The sequence below is a fragment of the Ictalurus punctatus genome, chromosome 16 (genome assembly GCF_001660625.3).
Source record: "Ictalurus punctatus breed USDA103 chromosome 16, Coco_2.0, whole genome shotgun sequence".
NCBI classification, from domain to species: Eukaryota; Metazoa; Chordata; class Actinopteri; order Siluriformes; family Ictaluridae; genus Ictalurus; species Ictalurus punctatus.
In genome coordinates this window covers 10,128,261-10,146,397 of record NC_030431.2, presented here as the reverse complement: position 1 = coordinate 10,146,397, position 18,137 = coordinate 10,128,261, and the positions used below count along the sequence as shown (strand labels likewise).

The window sequence follows — 18,137 nt, the reverse complement described above, 5'->3', positions numbered from 1 at the left end:
AAGAACATTCTGCTATGCATGAAATCTTCATGATGGCAAACTGTGCTGTATTTATCAACATCTAATGTGTTTCACGGGAGTCACATTAACGTTCCATTTCTTTTTAGAGTGTCCGTTATTGACTGCTAAGCATCTAACAATTAATCTTCCACTCACTAATGACCACTGAGCGGTAATGGTGCAGTAATAATCTATTGGAGTGGTTATCCTTGGCTTGCCTTACAGTGAACTTTTTTGGCTTGAGTGTTCGGACATGCAGTTATGTTCTTCTGCACACTATACACCCCGTCAGGCTTAACATTTTGACTAAGATGGGGTGACATATACGGCCCACTGACCTAATCTGTTCTACCAAATGTATTTAGAATGAAATTATTCTTAATTATTATCTTGTGGACCATAAAAACAAAAAATGTTAATGATAAATATTTGTTCATTTGCAAGCTATATGACACATAATCCCAGTTAAGTCCATGTCACTTTTTCCCAGTTAAGTCCATTTCACGATTTCAACAAAATGTCGAAAGGTTCAAGAGGTGAAAACTTTGTGCAAGACACTGAATGGTAAAAAACATAATTTTGGAATAATTTGTTTTGATTGCGATGCGTGTTTTATTTGTGTTCTTTTTTTTTTTTTTTGGTCTACTATCCAGTCCTGCCAGGATTTTTAACGCAATTCATTTAAATGAATGCAAAATCAAGCAAACTCTGAATGTTTGGAGGAGCTTGCAAGAAAAAAAAAATGGGCCAAGACGCATCACGTGATGTCAACACGCATTCAACCAAAGCCCTCTTCGATTCACGTGTATTGAATATGAGTACAGCAAAAAGGTCTCATTTAAAAGGTCTCAACAAACAGCACTGCAAAAGAACCGTGCAAAACAATTTTGTGCAATTTCGCCAATTCAAGTATTTTTTAGCAAAAAAAAAAAAAAATCACGAAAAACTTTGCACGTTGCAGCGGCAAAATTACACATTTTGACGCAACAATCACACAAAAAAAAAACAAACTGCAAACTCCTGTACGGACTGATTATCTAAAATGAGGTTGACACTTCTAGACTAAGGCCAGATCTAACTACTCTGAAAGGTTATTTACTGTTTTCAGAAAGGCAGAGGTCATTCATGACAACTTCCACTCTTACTATGCTGTTACTCTAACAAGCTTCCTGTGCTTAAACGTGCCTAAAATAAGAGTGCAGTAACAATCTAAGGCCATCTGCCAGTTACCAGCTTGCATTATTGATATGCTAATTGCACAGCACTTCAACATGCAAAACATGTCATTATCTCTCTCTGTATTGGCAGAAGTTGTAATGATTTATCAGTGATTAATGGAGACATATTGAACACAATATGAAAAGCAAGAAACCCAAGGTAGTCAAGCTTGGCTCAGTTTTGTGCAATCGCAATCATTTATGGAGAATCGAGTTCTTGTTTCTTGCATCTACCTTGTTTACCCCAAGGTGCAGGGCTTTGCATTAGAACCAGCCAATTTCATGGCTGTTGAGCTATTAGAGCGATGGCATTGATTACTCTTTGCTGCAAAGCCATGCTTCTGATATGTCAGTACGCTTTTCCTCTGTCTGCTGCCTCAGACAGGAACTTTGTCATTAACCCAGTTCTTTGCCCTCAGCTCTTAACACTTTAGTGCGTGGTGTTATTATATGGTGACTATTTTTCTTCAAATTTTGATAATGCAAAACTACTATTTTCCTATTTAACTGGAAAAATTGGTCTTTTAGCATTGACATAACAAAAAATGCCATGTCACATGACTAGGAAGTGCTGTTTGCGCTTCCTTTTCTGCAGTCACATGGCATGATGAAGGTCATCATCGGAGGGCTCTCAAAGTTAAATTTTTCAACAAAAAATTACTTACAGGACAAAACTGAAACACTATCTAAGCTAAGTTAACATTTATTTTTAGTCATTTTGTCATTTTTATTTTATCATTTTCCTCAAATATATATTTTGAGTAGTAAAATGGTAAAATGTTTGCATATGTGCATTCACAAATTTAAACAGGCCTACGTAGCAAAAAAAAACCAAACTGCCATGTAAACGGCAATTTTATTGATGACCTTAATCCGACTAAAGTCATACTCGAAGTAAACACAAAACGATTTAAGACGTGTGGAGTATTCCTGTTTTAGTCGCATTATTGACGTGCATTACAGACATACAAACACCATAATCACACTATTAACACCATGTGGAAGTTTTCACAGCATTTTGTGACAGGACACGTACACAAACGGCAGTGTCAACCGTTTGACGGCAAACAAGAGAGCACGGCTGCGTCCCAAACCGCGTACTTACCTACTATATAGTAGGTGAAATACACGTAGGTAAGTACGCGGTTTGGGACGCAGCCCACGGCTTCAAGCAGTCGTCTATTTGTACGTATAGCATGATAAATAATTAACTGCACTTGAAACTTTAAAAAAATTAAAAATGAAACAGCTAAAACTGTATACGGTACCATAACGAAGATGAACTGCATGTTAATACGTGAATTTCTGGAGGGAACGTCGGACGGCGTGGTGTGGGGACGTAATGATGTGTGCCATTAATCGATCTATGTTCTATAACATGTAACACGGGAACATGAAAGGAATATTCTAAAAGCGACTCACGTAAACACCTTAATCAGAATATTGTCTTATTCAGAATAAGATGAATAATTAGATTATTGCTGTCCATATAAACGTATTCATTGTTGCCATACAGCATCAATTTAGCAACTACCCCCTTTAATAAATTTTAAAAAAACATTTTTTGTATATTTTTATTACTATAATCAATTCAAGTACTCAAACAGCCGAGTTTGTCAGGCTAATAAACTTTTTTTTTTGCATCTCTTTCCGCAGCCTTTTTAATAATTGCCCTTCTGCCTTTTCTTCTGTGCATCACTCTGTTTATTCTTTCTGTTCTTTTACAGAGCCTAACAGTGACTAGCTCTCTTTCTCTTTGCATTTCTCAAACAGTCTGTTTCTTGCCTCCTAAATCCATACTAGTTTTCTCATGACCTGTTTTTCTTTCTTTCTCAGCTCGTTGGTGGGGAGTTTGATCTGGAGATGAACTTCATCATCCAGGATGCAGAGAGCATCACGTGCATGGTGGAGCTATTGGAACACTGCGAAGTGACGTGCCAGGCTGAGATTTGGAGCATGTTCACGGCCATCTTGCGCAAGAGCGTGCGCAACCTGCAGACCTGCACCGAGGTGGGCCTCATACAGCAGGTGCTGCAGAAGATGAGCTCCGTTGACGACATGATTGCAGGTACTTTGCTTTCAAGTCTGGGTAGGATCGTTTATACGAGATCTCAAAAGAGAGTATGGCTCTTCCGATGTTTAGTCGAGATTCAGAAAGCAAGCCAGATACTACAGTGGCACGAAATAAAACTTGAGAGAAATCAGACTCATCTGGGCGACATCAGATAGTCGGATTATAAATCGTTAGACTTCTCCAGCTGTATACTGTAAAGGCAAACAGTACTAAGTGTGTTAAAATGATGTACACTATGAATGTATTGTGAATGAGAGTCATGGGGTGAGCACAGGACAGTCTTTGCAATTGCAGCAGTAGTTCTTATATAGTTCCCCTTGACAGTATAATTTAATCCTACATAGATTATGGTTTGTGGCAGAAAAAAGATGCCTCTAACCTAGTCATTAAATACTCATGTGAATATTTTTATAATCACAGCAGTGTCCTGTACATTTTAGTTATTGCAGTCCTAATATTTAAAACTGAATGGTTTAACAGAGCCATCATTCTGTTATTCCTTATGATGAATGGTTTGCACTTATAGAGCGCTTTTTTAACCTTAGCGGTTCCAAAGCGCTTTACAGTGTGTCTCATTCACCCATTCACACACACACATTCAACACCAGTGGTAGCAGATCTGCCATGTTAGGCACTAGCTTGCAATCGGGGGCAACTTGTAGTTCAGTGTCTTGCCCAAGGACACTTCGGCATGTGGAGTCATGTGGGCCGGGAATCGAACTGACAACCCGCTCTACCACCTGAGCCACAGCCGCCCCATTTATATGTCATTGATTGGCATTTTTAAATCATGTTGTGCTTTTAGCATGATTAGAATATCAGTTGTTGCCTCTTCTTTTTCATTTGGATCCTGTCTGACCAGTCCTCAAGTGAAATCCCTGTGCTGTGGAGATGTGCAAGCTGGGTGTTGGCAAGTTTCAGCGACGCTAGTGCTAGCTCATTATGTAATCATAAAAAGACAATTAACAGTTGTGGACATGGGTTGCTGTGCTGTAGTTCAGTAACTTGTGTTTAGACGTCTCAAGCCCTTTATTGTGGATAGAACCTTTTCATATCTAATAATAGAGTTAAAACTCTAACTGTGCAGTAGTGGGATTTTCTCCATTCCTCAAGAAGAACTTGATGACGTTGCTGCATTAAGCAAGCAACTGGATCTCACCTGGATCAGGAAGTCTCATAGATGGTGTGTCAGGTTAAAGGTCAAGCACGGAACGTGTCTGGTCCTCTGTCTTTCCAGTTTACAGAAACCTTACCGGCAGTCAGTACACAGTTGATTGGCGTTACTCAGTGTAGTGTGACAGTTCTATTACATGAAATGTTTGCTGATGGCCCTCTCTTCTCATGACATCAAAGGCATTATAGAGTGCAGCAAAAAAAAACGGTGTATTTCTATAGTCCAACCCAGAAGTTAGCATCCTGATTCCCTTGACAAAAAGCCAATTAGATTTTTCCATTAGCTTTTGGATTATTGCAGAAAATAAGCTCTGTGACCAACAGATGTTTATGGTTCTTGGCATGTTTTGTTCATCAAGATAATCTTCACAAATGAACACATCTTTTATGAATTTTGAAGCCTAAATACAATCACCAGAAGTAAAAAAGCTAAAGTTGCAAGAGCGTGAGTATAAACACAACAAAGCTATAGTAGATGAGTTTTCCTGTCCGGCATGATGACATTTAATGTCCCTGACAACCTCCGTACTATAGTCACATTTAGCCACTTGTTAGCAAGCGTCTTTTTCAAGACACGTAAAAGCTTAACAAAATCACGAGTGGGATGTTACTGATTTTTGGGGGGTTTTTATATGTCGTAGAATAAAACACGAAAATATGTTGAACTTGTGTTAACCACAGACCTTATTTCAGGCATTTAACAAAAAACCCATTGACTTCAGGACGATGGAACCGAAAGTGCTAAAATTGCTAACTCATTTACAGGTTTTAGGACTAACTTTTACAGCACCCTATCGGCTGCAAATAAAACCACAGCCAGCCTTGTATTATCTGAAAAAGCAAAAACGATGTGTGAATTGAACAGTTTTTAGAGTTGTCTTGATTAAACATACATGTTGCTAGCTAAAAGTTTTATTGCTCCTCATGGGGCTTAATTCACTCAAACTCTTATCTCTTATTCTGACGTATTTGAGTCAAACCACAGTGGATTCCATGGTAACCAGAACAGGTTAGCTACAGAATATATGTCTTAAGCTAGCTAGAAAGTCGATTTGTGTGTGCATGTGTTAATATGAATGTCCTTCCTCAAAGTAGCATTGAATGAATTCCTTTTTTTCCTTTCTTGCCAATGTAAACTTTTGTTCTTTTCTTAGATGTAAAGTTTCACTATTGAAAAAAGTCCACACTGGAAAAAAAGCTCACTGAATTAACTTAATTCAAATGCATACATCGTACATTCCACGTGATTGAATTGAGTTATATTAACATAGGGTTTTTTTTCGTACATCAAACATGATTTGTTCATATATTTTCAATGTCCTGAATAAAATTATGTATAAATGAATTCTTATGAATTATTTATGAAGACAAAGAGTTTCTTTGGCAGGCAAAAACAAGTAATGATTTGAAATTGCATGTTCAGAGATATTTGTAACTGTAGTTCCAGTAAAACTGTTTATTTTTTCAATTTATATACATTCTCTCCATCTCTCTCTCTCTCTCTCTCTCTCTCTCTCTCTCTCTCTCTCTGTGTCTTTTAGACCTCTTAGTGGATATGCTGGGGGTTTTGGCCAGCTACAGCATCACAGTAAAAGAGCTGAAGCTGCTATTTAGCATGCTGAGAGGAGATAATGGCATATGGGTGAGTAAAAGACACACATTCCCCCATCAGTTCATCCACTCACAGCACACTGATGGTCATTTGGACAGAATATTGATCTCTGATTAATTTAATAGATGTGGCCCCTAATCAGAAAACTTTTTGAAGTCTGATGCCAATGAGGTCCAGAGACTCTGAGGGGAGGAATGTGCTACAAGCTTCCTTAGCAGAAGTAGGCAGGAATGATGGACAGGTTATTGATTAGTGAAGGCTTGGATTTGCACTGGAGTCATAGCTGAATTATTTTTTTTTTAACCTCATAATCTCATGCCATTCCTTGAAAATGGTAGTGGTGGCTCTGGGCTACTGATCAGAAGGTTGCAAGTTCAAGCCCCAGCACCACCAAGCTACCACTGAGCTCGGCCCTTGAGCTCTGCCCTTAATCCTCTCTGCTCCAGTGGTGCTGTATCATGGCTGGCCTGTGCTCTGACCCCGACTTCCTAACAAGCTGATACTGTATCCGCGAAGAAAAAAAAGTCACTGCAGTGTACATGACAATGAAGGCTGGATTCTTTCTTCTGAAATGCTCCACGTTCTTCTGATATTTTGGCACTTTTTTGTATTTCTGTCTATCACCTGCCTGCTTTCCATTCCACAAAATGTTTACATTATTGGAAGTTTGGCCAGGATTCCAAATAACGCCCTGCTCATGGGTGGGATGGAAGGTCTTTCCTTCTTCTCTGTTAGTCCGAGTGATACTATCTGTAACTAAGGGCAGTTAGCACTTACCTCCTCCTCAGAAATATGCCATGGGTGCTTTTCATATGTGCAATAGGGAGGAATAATCAAATGTTATTCCAAAATTCAGAGAAATTACATGTATATTAAAAAAAATATTTTGTGAAAACTGTCGTCTTATTATCCACTCTCTTAAACAGCTTTTTTTTGGTATTTTCTTCACCTTCTTTTTGACTCTGGTCTTTCTGTAGCCGAGGCACGCAATCAAGCTGCTGTCTGTCCTGAACCAGATGCCTCAGAGACATGGCCCAGATACCTTCTTCAACTTCCCAGGACGCAGTGCAGCGGTGAGCCACTCACTCTCCTTCTCTTCCACACAGCCTGACTAACATTTCTTTAGACCTAATTTTGAGCAGTATAACAGGGGGGAAACTTGAAGTACAAATGGACTGTACTTTTGTTAATCCTCATTATAATATGTGAAGGGAAGATATATGGAAGGGCTACTGCAACAGTACATAATGCTCTCAAGTAAAAGTTTTAAAAGTTGATGGTGATGAGTTTTAGGGTCTGAAGGCTACATGTTCCACTTTCAAGATGTGATTTTTGCGTTTGAGTAGCTGTACTGGAGTTCGATTTTTGCCTGCGTGTGTATGTTTGTGTTCTGATGTTGTGTACGTAATATCTTCTCTGTCTAGGCCATTGCTTTGCCTCCCATTGCTAAGTGGCCTTACCAGAACGGGTTTACTCTCAACACATGGTTCCGTATGGACCCTCTGAACAATATCAATGTGGACAAGGACAAACCGTACCTATACTGGTAAGTACTGCCACCCAGGACCAGTTCTCTACTCTGGTCCATGATTCCCATTATAACTGTAAATCATTGTATTAAAATAAACATATAAATAAATTGGGGGGGTATAAACCTGGATGAATTGACGGACATGTACGAGAATACGTTGTTACTCTTTTTGGTAGGAGCATACTCTCCTGACTCGGCCTCAGAGGGCCCCAATGTTAATTTCACTGAATATTGTCCTATATTTCACGTTACTAAGAAAAGCTCTGTGCTGGAAGGTGTCCTGCAGGGTGGAATAGGTAAATATGCGACTAGCTAAATAAATAAATAAATAAATAAATAAATAAATAAATAAAAAGGCTTTCCTGAGATACCATATGTTTCTTGTTTGCTCACACATAGTTATAGTATATCAGTACTGAACTTTTGATTTAAATACATTGTTGCCTTCAGAAAGCACCCAAATGGTTGATTTCATACAAGTTAAAGAAAACTGAAAATATCTTTATTAATGTGCAAAGTTTGTTATAAATATCGCATATGTTGGGAATTATTGAAAAGACATATGATATTTTTCCAAGGTTTAAAAACTGAAATAACCGGCATTCATTTCGGTTCATTTGAGTTCATTCTATTTGATTTTTGATTATTTATTATTTTTATCATTTTATATTTAGTTCATTCTGTTTGAGAAGCCGAGCTTGTGATTTTTCTAATACACTAGTGTATTAGCTTATAGTGAAGAACTTGCCTAAAGGTTCCTGTGCAGGTGTGTACAAGCTATAGAACATTAGAGGGAATGTAACAAATATCATTTTATTGATTAAGTAATGTGTTTGAGTAATGAACATTTTAGACTATTCTGCCTTGAACTATCATTAGCAGTGTGCCATGTAAAAAAATAAAATATGAATATAAATTATCAGAAGAATAGTGTGTGTGTGTGAGAGAGCGAGAGAAAACTGCGAATGTACGAACAGCTGAAAACAATGCTCTCATTAGTTATTATGCTCAGTGAAAGATGTGTGCTGTTAGGCCAAGTGTCTGGAAACACAGCCAGGAGTGAGAATGTAAGCGAGCAACAATTTGTCCTGAAAAGACGAGGCTTGTCTATTTCAATTCAGTTTTGTTTCAAGCAAGCAAACGTTTCAAGCAGCATGTCAAGTGGCTTTTTAAAAACAAAAACAATAAAAAGTATTTTGTAAGTGGCTTTAATGGAAATGAACTTTTTAATTGTATGCATGGAAATATATAAAGACAGAGATGTACATTTGCTACATTACATGTTTTCCAGAAAATGTTTTTGCTGTGTCTGAATATCAAATGGCGTAGACTTGTAGTGCACTATGTAAGGTGTATGAGGTCTAATGCAGATAAACTCTGCAAGTATTAGGCCCCTGGTCATATCTAATTGATGATCCTTGCTATAAAAGGTGCTGAGGTCGTGTTTCATTAATGAACTTAATTAATTGGCTTGAAGTGGTTTGTTTCAGAACAGTGTTTTTTTTTTTTTAATGTCGCACATCTCAAAGAATTCTTTCGCCATTTTTTATTTGTCAATTTGACTTGAGAGGCTTTCTTTTTGCATTTATACTAATGAAGGTGAATAACATCTTTATGTATAGCAGTACACACTCCTGGTCGAAATGAAAGCGAAGTGATAGGAAAGCTGCATGTGTTGAGTTTATTTGTTTGTTTTTCCTCGCTTTTGATTCTCTTCAGAATTGTAGATGTTGTAACCATGCCGAAATCAGCATGAAATCCTGAAACTGTGTTGAGAGAGAGAGAGAGGGAGGGAGGGAGAGAGAGAATAAGAATAAAAATAGCTCTTATAGTCTGCCATCTTATCAACAGAACCCAGCTTCTTCTGCAAATGCTTCCAGACTCATGCAGCCATGTTTATCTGGAGTTCTGTGATACTGTTCAGCTACTCTGATATATTCCCCTCTGAGTTCAAAACAAATGTAATCTGTGCACAAAAAGTAGACATGTGATTTTAGGTAAGTTAAATTGTACTAAATTTGTCCACTGATGTTATTGGTGAGCTGAGTAGAATTCCCAACATGATTGTGGAACAATTGCTACACTGTTGGTTCCTTCTGGGAGTAAAAAATGAATATGGTGATGAACAGAAATGTTTTAACAGCTAGACATGACACCACTGCGTTTGAGGAGTTTGCCGGCATTCACCGTCATCTTTTCTTTCCGCTGTGCATCCTTTCTCTCCTAGTTTCCGGACGAGCAAAGGAATTGGGTACTCTGCCCATTTTGTGGGGAACTGTTTGATCGTGACGTCGCTAAAGTCCAAAGGCAAAGGCTTCCAGCACTGCGTGAAGTACGACTTCCAGCCCAGGAAGGTAAAACTTGTCTATTCCACGACACCTCAACCCCATACTAATATCAATACAGCTTTCAAAGTAAATATATTCTTATTTATCTAGCAACTTTTTCTGTGCTTGAATTGGCACTCCACTGCTACAGAGAATTCCTCTGGAACTTCACAGTAAATATCAGCAGATTATAGTTTAATAGAAATATATATTTTATTACAGTTGCAATCAAAATTATTCAACCCCCACTGCAACTCAGGTTTATTGTCAAAACTTATTATAACTTATAATGCCTTCTCCAGTTTCAAAATTATTCAACTCCTTCATGTTAAGCATCTTTAATACTTAGTAGAGCACCCTTTTGCTGTTATGACCTGCTGCAAATGAGATGCGTAGCCAGACACCAGCTTCTGGCAGCATTCCTGAGGAATCTTAGCCCATTCCTCATGAGCAATGGCCTCCAGTTCAGTAATATTCTTGGGTCTTTGTGCTGCAACCGCCTTGTTCAACTCCCAGCAGAGATTTTCTGTAGGGTTCAAGTCAGGTGACTGTGATGACCCTGTAGAATCTTCCAGGACTTCTGCAACCAAGCCTTGGTGGAATTTGAGGTATGCTTGGGATCATTGTCCTGTTGGAAGGTCCAGTGACGCCCAAGCTTCAGCTTCCTCACAGACGGCATGAGGTTTTCTACTAGGATTTCCTGATAGTTCAATGAATCCATCTTGCCTTCCACATGCTGCAGGTTTCCAGTGCCAGAGGATGCAAAGCAGCCCCAGAGCATCACCGAGCCACCACCATGCTTAACTGTAGGCAGAGTGTTCTTTCTTCATTCTTCTTCCTCCAGATATACCGCTGATCCATCATGCTGAAAAGTTGAAGTTTTGTTTTATTGCTCCACAGAACAGAATCTCGTATTTATATTTTAGATGTAGATTTTGAGCTGACTTTTCTAGTGCTTTTGGGTCAGTAGTGGTGTATGTCTTGGAGTTCTGGCATGGAAACATTGTGCATTTAGTATGCACCTTACTGTGCTCACTGCAACCTCAGTGCATGTTGCCTCCAAGTCTTGCTGCAGGTCTTTTGCTGTCACTCGAGGGTTTTTCACAACCCGCCTTCTCAGAAATCTGGTTGCAGCTGTTGATGACTTTCTTTTTCTGCCCCGTCCAGGTATTTCATGTGTTTTTCATACTGCCTCTAGCCAGTTCAGGTATTTCATGTGTTTCAGCTCAAGTACATCTAGTGCAACTAATGAAGCCCTTGATTAGTTGTATCAGGTATGCTTGAGACAACACCTGTTTTGCATATTTTTGCTGTTGTGAGGGATTCTATTCAGGGGATTGAATAATTTTGAAACTGGAGAAGTCATTCAGTTGAATTTGGGGAAACCACTTGAAGCATTCGTTGTATTGAACTGTTTCAGTTGCTTTTGTTTAATTTGTTCATTGCAAACAGCTGAAAGTCTGTAAATTTTGACAATAAACCTGATTTGCAACGGGGGTTGAATAATTTTGATTGCAACTGTGTATATATATCCTGGCTGTCAGACATTAAGTTAAATCCTGCATCTAACTAATTCAAACAGTAAGCCTATTTTTCTGCCTTGGATCATTTGAAATGGAGCTGTAGTTTACTGAAATATTGGATGGAAATTATGCAGCGCTTAGGACACAAAAGTTTGTAACTCATTGGTTTATAAACAGAACAAAAATTTCAAAAATGTATCTTTATGGTACAGTAGATCTACAAATCAATTCTGTGTTCATTTATTTGTGTTTTTCTGTTCGTAATGACTAAAGTTAGTGTTTGGTTTTTTTTGTTTTTTTTTTTATTCTTATTTATGACATGAAATTTTCAGGTAGGCAAAAACACTTCAGCGGTCAGGAATCAATGGGATATGGAATCCAGCTTTTATTTTTAAGACCTAAACAGCAAATATTGATCTTCACAGAATCAGGAAGGGTGTTAAAAGATATGAAAGTGTTAGTAGACAAATGGCGAGGGGAAAAAAAAACTTCCACAAAGACAGAGCTAAAAAAAGAACTCAAATGCAAGTGGGAAAAGTCAATATGATATTTCTGAATATGTTACAAATGTGGTCATTAAATACACTTATACCATGGTCTGTCTGAATCAGAATGGTTCTGATTGGTTGGAAGATGTGCATTCAAACCATTGAATGCACAGGTAGTATCTCTCTCTATAACTATTTATATTACTATTTACTAAATAACTATTTATTATAATTCATTCAAATAAATGTAATTGTATGACACTACTTTATCTCTGGGTTTTCGATTTAGAGCAGGCAGTATTGTAGATCTAACGACTGGTATATATTAAATAAGTAATGAAAATTAACAGTTTTTTGATCATTTCAATCAAAATTTGCACTGCAGACATCAATGACAGCTTTAACTTGTTGATGCTGGCAAGTGACCATGGTATAAGCTTACATAAACATTTTTCTCATTTGCAATAACAAAGGAACACGTGCAAAACCTTGCAGGTAAATGCAAACTTTTGACTAAACTGTGCACCATAGAGTCTCTCGGACACCGCACTGATGTCAGCACTATTTTGTCTGCACATAAGACAAGAATTAAAATCATAGTTAATTTTCCCTAACTGCTAGGACGTGGTGAATGTGTCCATCTGGAGTGCTAAAACATACACACATGCAAACACACACATATGTTCACACACAAACACACACAGAAGACCTGGCAGCAGTGTAGGTGACACACTGGTGTTCACACTCTAGCACCTCTCAGCACGGCAAGAGGGGGCAGCAGCTGGACAGGAGCACTGCACTTCCCCCAGCCACCTGCACTCTCTCTCTCTCTCTCGCTCTCTCCCAGTCTCAAAAGGCCTGATCGCGCTCAGCTACATCTAGCTTTATCTGGTTTTCCTTTTGGCCGACCAGAGTTCCGCCTCATACTCCAGCAACACGCCTTGTTCAGTATGAAATGAATCTTTATGTAGGCGAGGAATTTTAGGTGTGGTACCTTCTGCAGATGGTTCTCTGAGGAGAACAGAGGATTGGCTGCCTATTAGAATGAAAGTAGCAAGATCACCCAGCTTTGACAGTCAGAAACATAAACACACACGCACACAGTCATGCTGGTGCAGTCTGCTGGATCATGCGCTCTGCTTGACAATGAAGCTTGCTCAACTAATTAGCGTGCTACCTTGTCTGGCAATTGGAACTGCTCTTTGTGTGTGCATGTGTGTGCATGTGTGGGAGGAGGATAGTCAAAGAAAAGAAAGAAGAAAAAAAATCAAGAAAAAGACGAGAAAGCCAAAATCAGTAATGGTCCTGCAATGGTCAAACTAGAACTTTTGTCAAGTCAGTATGATTATGCTTTTACTCACTTTGGGTGACTCATCTTAATCTTAAGCAAGCATGAGCTTCATTTTAAATGAGAATGACCATAACACAACCATAGAGTCACATATAAGCATCCACAGTGGCACTAAAACACAGAGCACGCAAATCCTTTCTTCTGTTAGGGTGTTTAAAGTTCCAGTCGGCCTGTTATTAATGCTTAGATTCTTGCTGTTATCTTTAGCTTATGTTCTGTCTTTTTCAAGTTGGCATTTGTGTTTTGACATGCTTCATGCTGCATACACATCATATAGGAATAAAAATAAACACCCCTGACTGGATTGTTACACCACTAGAAACTACATACTAATTATACCCTACAAAGAATTTTGGTTCACAGCTTGTATTACAAAAAATGTAAAGGGGTTGTGAAAACCCCACAAGGTCATTCCTAATCTTTTTACATTTATTTACATATATTCATTTAGCAGACGCTTTTATTTAAAGTGACTCACAAATGAGGAAATCCAAGCAAAGTGATATGTCAAGTGGAGAACAATACAAGTAGTGCTAACATGCAAGATTTTTAATTGAGTTCTAGAGAAGCGGAATGCGTAGAGCAGAGGTGTAAGAGCCAGAGTAAGTGCAGGAAGGTCTTTTATTCTTTATATATATATATATATATATATATATATATATATATATATATATATATATAAGGGGGAGGGGCTAAGAAGGGGTTAGTTAAGTGTTCACAGAAGACTTGGGCCATTTTTTGAAGATAATGACAGATTCTGTGGTCCGGATTGAAGTTGAAACTTCATTCCACCATTGAGGGACGGTGAATTTGAAGGTTCTGGAAAGGGAACTCGTGCCTCACTTAGTTTGCACTACCCGGTATCAGTCGTTAATCGATCGCAGGTTGTGTGAGGGTACATAAACCTCAAATAGAGTGTTGAGGTAGGAGGGTGCTGTTCCAGACAAGGTTTTGTACATGAGCATCAAGGCCTTGAATTTGATGTGGGCAGCTACAGGAAGCCAGTGGAGGGAGATGAAGAGGGGTGTGACATGGGTTTTTTTTGGGCTGGTTGAAGACAAGTTGTGCTGCTGCATTCTGAATCATCTGAAGCGGTTTGATGGAGCTGGCTGGGAGGACTGAGAGTAGTGCATTGCAATAGTCCAGTTTTGAGAAAAGAGCCTGGACTAGTAGCTGTGTAGCCTGTTCAGTGATATAGGGTCTGATTTTCTTGATGTTGTACAGGATGAACCTACAGGACCGTGCAGTTATTGAAATGTGGGCTGTAAAGTTCAAGTCACCAGGTCATCGAAAGTCACCCTAAGGTTTCTGGTTGTCCTGGTTGGCTTGAGTGTGGGTGAGCCAAGCTGTACAGTGAGGTTGTGCTTGATTAAGGGGCAGACAGGGATGACGAGAAGCTCAGTTTTTGTCAAGTTGAGCTGAAGGTGGGGCTTCCCTCATCCAGTTTGAGATGTCAGACAGGCAGATGGATATGCGTGCTGACACAGATTGATCATCAGGCTGGAAGGACAAATAGTGCTGGGTGTCATCAGCATAGCAGTAATATGAGAAGCCATGAGACTCCATCACAGGCTCCAGAGATGTAGTATAAATAGCAAAGAGCAGTGGACCCAGAACTGACCCCTGAGGAACCCCAGTTGTGAGTTGCTGGTTTCAGAAGTCCGTCCCCTCCACAATACCTTGAAGCATCTGCCTGTGAGATAGGATTCCACCCAGCTCAGAGCCGTTCCGGTGATGCCTAGGCTTGAGAGAGTTGACAGGAGGATCTGATGATTTACCAAGTCAAAGGCAAAGGTTGAGTAGGATGAGGACAGATGATTTTGAGGTTGATCTTGCTAGTCGTAAGGCGTCAGTGACGGAAAGCAGAGCAGTCACCATGGAGTGACTGCTTTTGAAGCCAGACTGCTTGGTGTCCATAAGGTTGTTCTGTGTGAGAAAAGGAAAAAGTTGTTTTAAAACAGCTCTTTCAAGGCTTTTGGACAGAAAAGGGAGGAGGGATACAGGTCTGTAGTTGTCAACTGCAGCAGGGTTAAGTGTTTATTTTTTAAGCAATGGGGTAACCCGGGCCTGCGTAAATGAGGTAAGGTATGTGCCAGTGGAGAGGGATGTGTTAAAGATGTGTTTGAATGCAGGTAGTAACATGGGAGACATGGACTGAAGAAGGTGAGAAGGGGTAGGATCAAGAAGACAGGTTGTCGGACAGCTATAGAGGAGGAGTTTTGAGTCTCTGAGAGAGGGCAGAAGGAGGACAGAGTTGCATGGAGGAGAAGCCTGTCTCTGGGTGTTTGTGGTGGAGAACGGGTTCCTGATTGATGTAACCTTGTTGGAAAAGAAAGTGGTGAAGTCATCTGCAGTGAGAGAGGAAGGGGGAGGAGGGGAACAGAAAAGTGAAGAAAATCTTGTGAAGACTATACAGGTGTTGGTAGACCTGCCAATCTTCTGGTAGTATATGGCTTTGGCGGTAGAGATGCTATGGGAAAATGAGGAGAGAAGTGTTTGGTAATTGGTTAGGTCAGTCGGGTCGTTTGATTTACGCCATTTCCTTTCAGCTGCCCTTAACTTGGTCTGGTTGTTACAAAGAGTCTCTGAGAGCCAAGGGCTAGGGGTGATGTGCGAGCTGGCCTGGAGGTTTTCAAAGAAAGGAGATTAAAGGTGGAGACAGTGAGGGGGGTGAGGGGAGAGAAATAAAAAAACTTTATAAAGAAATGGTCAGAGGTGTGGAGAGGAGTGATAAAAAGATTTTGTGTGGTGCCATTACGTGTGAGGATGAGGTCGAGCTGTTTGCTGGCCTTGTGAGTTGTTAAAATGTTAGCAGGTTGTTTACCAAAAAAGACACCACTGCAAGACATTATGCAATGCCCACATGGTTGTGAGCAAGGGAAGACTAGAGTTTTTATAGCATTTGATTGCACATAGGTGAAAAAATATTCAATATGACAAAATGTTTGAACACCTATTACCATGTCAAAATGTTTACACTTTTTGGATGATCATCAGGCTTTAACCCAAGACATTCTCATACAAAAGGAGGCAGGGTGCAGATATAACCAAACACTTTCTTATAAACCAAAAACTAAAAGCAAGGACTTCAATAATAATACACCATTTTGACACAGAATTTATTAATGCTTCATAATAATTTTTTTCCCCTCACAAGCTCCTGGTATAAATCAGGTTTTTACCCATCACGTAATCAAACAGTTAAGCTAGTCTATGGCAAATGTTGTCTAGTTTATTGCTACAGTAGAATCTCAACAACTCTGATGCAAGGGTTGAGGCTTGTAAAAGCTGGTGAGGATTTCAATACTTGAATTTGCATTTCTGAATAACTGAATGACCTTTGAATGCTTATGAAATGGAAGACCACTTTCTCCTTGTCCTTCTCTACATTGCCCTCATTTTTGGCTCACAGATTTTTGGCTCTCCTTTGTTCCGCAGTGGTACATGATCAGCATTGTGCACATTTACAACCGCTGGAGGAACAGTGAAATCCGCTGCTATGTGAACGGCCAGTTGGTCTCTTACGGCGACATGGCCTGGCACGTCAACACCAATGATGTAAGTGTCTTCACTATGATTAGCGCCTTTACTTTAGATAAGCACTTCTCCCTGAGGATAAAAGAGAACCAGAAAAGACACAGAGTGAAAAATGATGGGTTAAAATCTGCAGCAGTAGGGGGTGATAAATCAGACCTCTTGCATTTTAAGTATGTGTGTGTTATTGTTACAGTGTAGTTTTTGTTACAGTGTACATGTGATTTAGTCCAGTACAGAGATATTTAAGAGTGAAAGCAGGCAGCAGACAGGGACAGTGTAAGCATGTTCAAAAGGCTCCACAGGAAGCTGACTGATAAGCAGAATCGATGCCCTGATCAACAAACTCTATCCATTTCATCTCCCACCTCTTTCTTTTCCGCCATTCCTCCCCCCGTCTCTGCTCCAGAGTTATGATAAATGTTTCCTTGGCTCTTCGGAGACGGCGGATGCCAATCGGGTGTTCTGTGGTCAGCTTGGGGCTGTGTATGTATTCAGCGAGGCACTTAACCCAGCGCAGATCTTCGCCATTCATCAGCTGGGACCCGGATACAAGGTGACACACCTGAAATGCCTGCTAAATATCAGAATAATTACCTGATCTATTATAATGGCTTTACTATATTATCATATTATATTTTTAAAAATACAAGGGGAATTTTAGCACTGTTATACAGACTTTGTAGTATTATCTGTATGTGGCATTTATTTACGCTCAATCACTTGTTTTGCTTGTGGGCTTACATAAAATTTACATGATGCCACACAAAAGTGTACCGTAAGCAACTTTTCATTCTGTCCACATAGCTTTCAACTGAGCTTCAGAAGCACTATTGTTAGGAATACACCGACTACACACTTCATTTCCTTTATCCTAAACTTCCCATTATCTGTAAACATGAAAAACATGACAAGAGACAGTGTTACAGTGAACAAACAGCAACAGCCTATTTGTGTTTATTCGGATTCCTATGCCGATCTGCTGATGGTCATTACTGTAGAAACAGTTTGCTGCAGCTACATACATCATAACATTATTGTAGATCAGGATTTTAAATGTTGTCCACAGCGTATTAGAAAGAGTGTGTGATATCAATTGATTTCTATTGAGCTTATGCTTCACAAATGCATGAAAAAGTGTATATTTGGAGCATAAACAGATGCAGTTGTGTTTTGATGGATGTGTATCACATGACTTGTAGAGACGGTGTTGATTGAAACTGCTTAAAGTGAAAACAAATCTATTCCGTGAGACTTTTTTGTTTGAGTACGGCATTATTTCCCTCTGTGACACTTGATGTACTCAC

At 39.4% G+C, this 18,137-nt stretch overlaps 1 protein-coding gene across 7 annotated transcripts in view; it reads left to right on the top strand.

Annotated features, from left to right (window-relative positions):
• nbeaa (neurobeachin a) overlaps nt 1-18,137 on the top strand; it is a 187,057-nt gene that overhangs the window by 78,565 nt on the left and 90,355 nt on the right. For all 7 annotated transcript variants that reach the window (XM_053686816.1, XM_053686814.1, XM_053686810.1 and 4 more), the window contains exons 2-8: nt 3,054-3,285; nt 6,006-6,106; nt 7,054-7,149; nt 7,501-7,622; nt 9,835-9,961; nt 16,735-16,854; nt 17,240-17,386. In XM_053686816.1, the coding sequence (XP_053542791.1) occupies nt 3,054-3,285; nt 6,006-6,106; nt 7,054-7,149; nt 7,501-7,622; nt 9,835-9,961; nt 16,735-16,854; nt 17,240-17,386 (945 nt within the window). The remainder of the gene's footprint in view (nt 1-3,053; nt 3,286-6,005; nt 6,107-7,053; nt 7,150-7,500; nt 7,623-9,834; nt 9,962-16,734; nt 16,855-17,239; nt 17,387-18,137) is intronic.